General features: G+C 32.4%; 1 protein-coding gene across 1 annotated transcript; it reads right to left on the bottom strand.

Annotated features, from left to right (window-relative positions):
- Positions 1 to 4399: 4399 nt before the first annotated feature.
- LOC115997247 (17.3 kDa class I heat shock protein-like) lies at positions 4400 to 5154 on the bottom strand. The gene has a single exon (XM_031236763.1). It carries the CDS (start codon positions 5022 to 5024, stop codon positions 4542 to 4544), a length of 483 nt encoding a protein of 160 aa, XP_031092623.1. The 5' UTR covers positions 5025 to 5154; the 3' UTR covers positions 4400 to 4541.
- Between the last annotated feature and the right edge of the window lie 1220 nt (positions 5155 to 6374).

A 6374-nucleotide genomic window follows, 5' to 3' on the forward strand; every position in this document is an offset into this window, starting at 1 on the left:
GCTTCACAAATTCACAACACTCAAATGGTAAATCAATCAAGCCATGCACAAGAATCAAGTGGGTGGTATCCTTCATTTTATCAAGAAAATATGGCAAATCGAGTGACAATCTCACTTCAAAGAATATTTAGGAAAACAAAAACCCCAAAGTGTCAACAACCAAATCTCACATGTGACACCTCTCACACAACAATCAAGCAAGCAAACAGGGTGATTCACCTCTTATTTCTCCCGACCTTCCAAGCCGAGCCAATTAGTGCACAAGCTAGCCAAACTTCACCACAACTGACCCCAAAGACCCAACAATAAAGTAAGTGAGGGTATGACACAAGCCGCTCATCGCGTTTTGGCTTAGCGAGGTCATATCTCTTTCTTATTATTATCACCTTTTAGGATAACGAGTTGCATCAAATGATTTCACGTAGAGCTCTTTATTTTTTCGAAGATTGTGCAATGGTTACCCAAAGCCTAACAAGATGGCTCACCTTATGTTATGTTCTTCCCTCTCAAGCAAGGATAGCTCAATGTAAATTTTTTTAGCATTTTTTATTGACTTTTTCTTTCATCCCCTCAATAAAAATATTATTGTTTGTGCTTGATTGAGATGATAATTGGTGCAAAATGGTATATTTTTTAAAATTGCCTCTTTACACTTTTGTGAGGATTGCATAGAGCACTCTTAGATTTGCACGAGACTTATTCAAAAATAATTTATTCCTCAGTCTCCCTACCATCCACGGTCTATATATATCTCTCTTCACTTCCAAAATTTCCCCTCTTTCTATTATTACAGGATTTTTCACCCACTTGAAGGTGTTTTCTTCTTGATCAATACGAAGACGAATGATCAATCTTTATTTTGCCGAGTTCAATAGTAGCCTATGTTCTGGAGGTTTTGCTATTTGGTGCTTTTTTTTTTTTTTTTTTTTTTTTTGGAAAAATGTTGTTTGGTGCTATGATTTGTTAAATGCTGAGCTTCTCTAATGAGTTTGGTTTTTGTTTTTGTTTTTTTTTTTTGTTTTTTTTTGTTTTTTTTTTTTTTTGTTTTGTTTTTTTTTTTTTTGTTTTACTAAATTAATGGTCATCCTGAGTACATATGTATGTAGTTTAGATGAGTAGAGAGATGGAGTACGTTCATAAAGATCCAATGCGATCTCCCTACATCTATTGTTTGTTTCCCTTTCAGAGTGAACTGAGTCTGCTAAATGATACAGACGGGACACTAACTTTTCCTTGGATCTTTAAATGATGTGTTTCAATCTCATAAGTGGCCAACAATTTCCATCTTTGTTTGATTCAGGCAGCTTCAGCTATAGCTAGTAGCGAATGCGCACACTTGCTGGGGGCTTGAACCTGTGATTTGACTTTGATACCACTTGTTAGGATCAAGCACTTAGCACTCCACCAAAAAACTAATAACGGAATTGCAACTTTATTTTCCTTTTAGGTCGCTATCGTCACAGTTTCAAGAGGCATGCATGGTGTTGGATTAATTATTTGGCTTTTCGCTAGCCTCTGCCAAACAATTCTCATAGCCACCCGTTGATGGACTTGGTCCTTTACTGGCTTCCACCTAACAAGTCTGGCCAATTGAAATACGCGCTCCATCTCAACAAGTCTATACTAGTAGTTGGACTTCAGATTTATATTTGTACATTAAAGTTCAACATGCTCGCTCACGTTCGTGAGCTAGCCAACTACTTTTGATAAATTTCAAGTAACACGTGAACTATAGTTCTTTGGCTTGTAGTTAATTCTAATACCAGAATGAAGTATTTTTTCTATCTCAATTAAAAGTCTAAAATGTTAATTGGACTACACAATTATTTATATATTATATGTTCAACACGTCCCTCATGTGTGCGGGCTGGCTGATTAATTTTGATGGGCTCCCAACAACACATGAATTATAGTCCTTTAACATGAATTTGACTCTAATACAAATTGAAATATGCATTCCATCTTAACTAAATGTCTAAATTATTGATAATTAAACTCCACATTTATATTTCTATATTAAATGCTAAACATAACCGACTCCTCGAGCAGTCTCCATCCATCTGCACTGATCAATCTCCTCTGAATTCGTTCGTTCAGCTCTCACTTTAATTCCAACCAATTAGGAGTTGTCGGATCTTGCGATGGCATGATATATCACCTACATACTTCCAAGGTTGTGGTTTTTTAAAACGTACGAGTACGACATACACTATCATTTTTGGTGGATGAAGAATGCAAATGTTTGGAGGATATGATGGCCCTGTTTGGTAAATATTCAGCTTATCAGCCAATTTTGGCTTACTTGATCACTATTAGTTGTTTGGTTAGTTAATAAGCTTTTTATAACTCTAAAATACTAAAATTCAAAATGCTACTCAAAACAGCCTTTTCAATTAGCTTTTTGAGAAAAAAAATTATACCAAATAGCTATCCGCTAACAGCTAATCTATCAAATAACTTTTTACAATCAGCTAATATTATTAACAAATCATACCTTCTAACCCAAACAGTCAACCCAATCAGCCAACAGCCCTTTACCAAACAAGACGGATATGATATGATGATCAATCTTCTCCATGACTCCATCGATCACATGCACACGTTGCCATTTATATATGCACTCGATCTCATTCTTGGACTTGGTAATGTTGTGCATGGATGCTAGCTATTACTTGCGTATCTTGGGCGATTTGTTGGCCCTAGTGTTGGGGCCTTGAGGTTACACTTTCATGTGGCTAGCTAGATAATCAAGTAATGCCATTAAAAATGCTATATGCAATATAATGACTTCACTTGAGAAAACACTATTACAATTAGTATTGTCAAAGTGGGCCGATTCATCCCATTAAATCTGCCCCACCGCAGGTCTAATTTCAATTATAACATTTTACATCAATTTTTTTCTAATTTATATCAGTTATTAAAGTGACGAAAAAAAATACCTACATAGTATATTAAATTAACATATCCATACAAAAACCGACGTATATATTGTCATATATACGTTGGTTTTGTATACAAACTGACATATATCCAATTTAGAAAAAATAAATACGAATATATGTCGATTTTACACAAAACTGACGTATATTCATTTTAAAAAATATACTCTGCAATAAATAGAATATCGGTTGTACAGAACAACAGACATATATTCATTGAAAAAATAAATAGAAAATACGTCGTGTTGTGAGCAATCATTGAAAAAATAAATAGAATATACGTCATGTCGTGTTGTGAGCAATCATTGAAAAAATAAATAGAATATAAGTATTTGGTTAATCAACTTTTTGTAACTCCAAAATGCTAAAATTCAAAAAAATTGCTCAAAGCAACTTTTTCAAATAGCATTTTGAAAAAAGAAATTGTACCAAATAGCTATTGGTTAACAACTAATTTACCAAATTCCTTTCTACAATCAGATAATTTTATCAACTAGTTATACTGTTGTACATTCTAACACAATATAATCATCTAATAGCCATTTACCAAATAGAAAAATATCCACATTCAACATTTCTTTATTTTTAATTTAAAAAATATTTTTCTTTTTTCTTATTTTTTTTATTTTCTTTTCATTTAGATAAACTTCGATTAAATAGCTTGAAAAATAACACTAACCAAATTACACAATAATATAACTAAAATTTATAAATAATTTAAATTAGCACAATATATAACCAAATAAATTCTTAGATATTACCACTAATTCAACAACTATTCCCAAAATAATTTTAAATTTAACAATAATACTAAATAACCCTAAATTCAACAATAATATACTAAATAATCATAAATTCAATAATAATAATAGCCCATTCAAATTCAAAAATAATATATATGAAATTCGAAATACCAATGCAACATTCAAAAATGATATTTGCAAAGTCTTTTTTTTTTTTTTTTAAAAAAACAAATTTACAAGTCTCAAAAGATAAACAAAATTCCAAAAAAAGATTACGATTTAGATTTAGAATTTAAAATTTTCAGAATCCGGATTTAGATTTAGAATTTAAAATTTTCAGAATCCAAATTTAAGTAGTGTTTAAGTTTAATTAAAAAGTAAAATTTAAGATAATTATGAAAACGTCACTATATTTAAAAAAAAAATGATATAATAAAATTTAAAGGACTTATTTTCCTATGATCAAATACCAATACCTTTTTTTTTTTGTTTTTTTGAAAACAAATACCAATACCTATACCTATACATATAGGTATATATAATTTTTATAAAATTTTTGAAGTTGGCATGCTAAACTTGCAGGTCCGCATGAAGCGAGCTAAGATTGCCTAATAAGACAAGTCTACCCGCATTAATACCCTATTGATATATATGGTAATGGAGAAAATACAGGCATTTAGTCATTTAGATGGATGTGCAAAGTGCAAACCTCTATAGAGAAAAAAGATCATTAAAAATTAAATAAACAGTTTTATCTTCATTTTACAAGAAAACATCAAAGATTTTAAGCACGAATTTTCGATCATAATACGCACAATTTAATGATCCAAAATTTGAAATACACGAAATCATATGTTTAACTAGAGATCTCAACGGCTTTGATTTTAGGTTTCTTAAATTCCTCTTTGGGAACAGTCACAGTTAGCACTCCATTCTCCATCGAAGCTTTCACCTCATCCATCTTCACATTCTCCGGCAGCCGGAACCTCCTTAGGAACTTACCGCTGCTCCGCTCCACACGGTGCCACTTATCGTTCTTCTCCTCCTGCTCTCTGCTCCTCTCTCCGCTGATCTGCAAAACTCTCCCTTCCTCCACTTCCACCTTCACCTCCTCCTTCTTCAGCCCTGGCAGATCCGCCTTGAATACGTGAGCCTCCGGCGTCTCCTTCCAGTCAATACGCGCGTTGGCGAAGGCCGATGTTTCCCCCGCCGAGGCGCCGGGGGCATTGGCGACGGCGCTGGAAAACGGGAACCCTTGGAAAGGATCCCACAGGTCAAGAGAGAAGGGGTCGAAGATGTTGCTCCGGCGAGCTCCAAAGATGCTTGGAATCAAAGACATTTTCTTGATTGAATAAGAATTTTTCTGGTAATAGCTGACTGAGAGTACAACGATCTGAGGAATGCTTAGCTTGAACTTGTTCACTGTCGATGCGAAAATGGAGGGTGTTTATATATGAGAAAATATGATTCATGAAGAATCTGTGTGAAGTTTGAACTGCAGGTTCTACAATCTTCCATTTCCATACTTCTGCAACGTTCTAGTATGTTCTTGATTCAGAATATCAGATGATGGAACTTGGGCTGACGTTATGTTATGATTTGGATTTTGGAATGTAATTTGTGCTTTTCCGGCCCAATTATGTGCATTTGTCCTTGGAAGACAAATTATAAAATCCTTAAATCATCACATCTTTAATAGTTGAAATTTTCGTAAGTGTGACTAGAAAAGAGATAATCAAAGGTAGTTTTTGAGAAGTTTTTTAAGTGTAACTTTGTAACTAGAAAAAAGATGATCAAAGAAGAGGGAAAAACAAAATAATAATAATAATAAGAAAAAAACGAAATAAAAATCTGAAAAAAAAAACAAAAAGAAAAATACAGATATACATGCCTGCACGCCTGGTGCCAAAAGTTGTGCCTCACGAAAGTCGTGATAAAATCACTATTGGGGATAACCTGACGAGGATTTACAGTATATACTGTGTGTTTTAGTGCATGTGAATGTGTCTTATGTTGTAAGTTTTTATGTCTTGTATTATGAAAATTTGTACCAAGTGTAAATTTTGTACTTGAAACAAATTAGTAATTGTATCTTATGTTATGAATTTATGTGTCTTGTGTTATGAAATTCTGTGCCTATGAACAAAAATTATGTACCTAAACCATATTTAAAAAATAAGTAAATAATAGATATATAACATGTATATGTAGTTGTGTTGTGATCTTTTGTGTCTTGTGTTATAAAATTATGTACTTTAGGAGTATCGTTTTGATCTAGGATCCATAATGCGATGTGGACCATGGTCTATGATATAAATTGCCAAAATTACAATCATTATTGTGTAGACCGTAAATTAAAAAAAATACATTATTTTGTATATAAATTACATTACATTATTTGAGTACTGAAAGTACATTATTTTGTATACTATCAAATAATGTACATTCAGTACACAAATACTGTACTTTTAGCATATTATATGAATATTTTGTTTCATAATTTAGAAATCATTGTTTTAATATTGCTGATAAAGAATAATGGTGATATGTTGTTGATTAGCATATGAGGAAGTTGACGTGATGATGATGATATATTGATTAGCAGTTGATTATGGAACGATGGTTAATTGATGCGCAGTAGTAGCAGTAGTAATAATAATAATAATTATTATTATTATCATTATTATTA

The sequence above is a fragment of the Ipomoea triloba genome, chromosome 11 (assembly GCF_003576645.1).
Source record: "Ipomoea triloba cultivar NCNSP0323 chromosome 11, ASM357664v1".
Taxonomy (NCBI): Eukaryota; Viridiplantae; Streptophyta; class Magnoliopsida; order Solanales; family Convolvulaceae; genus Ipomoea; species Ipomoea triloba.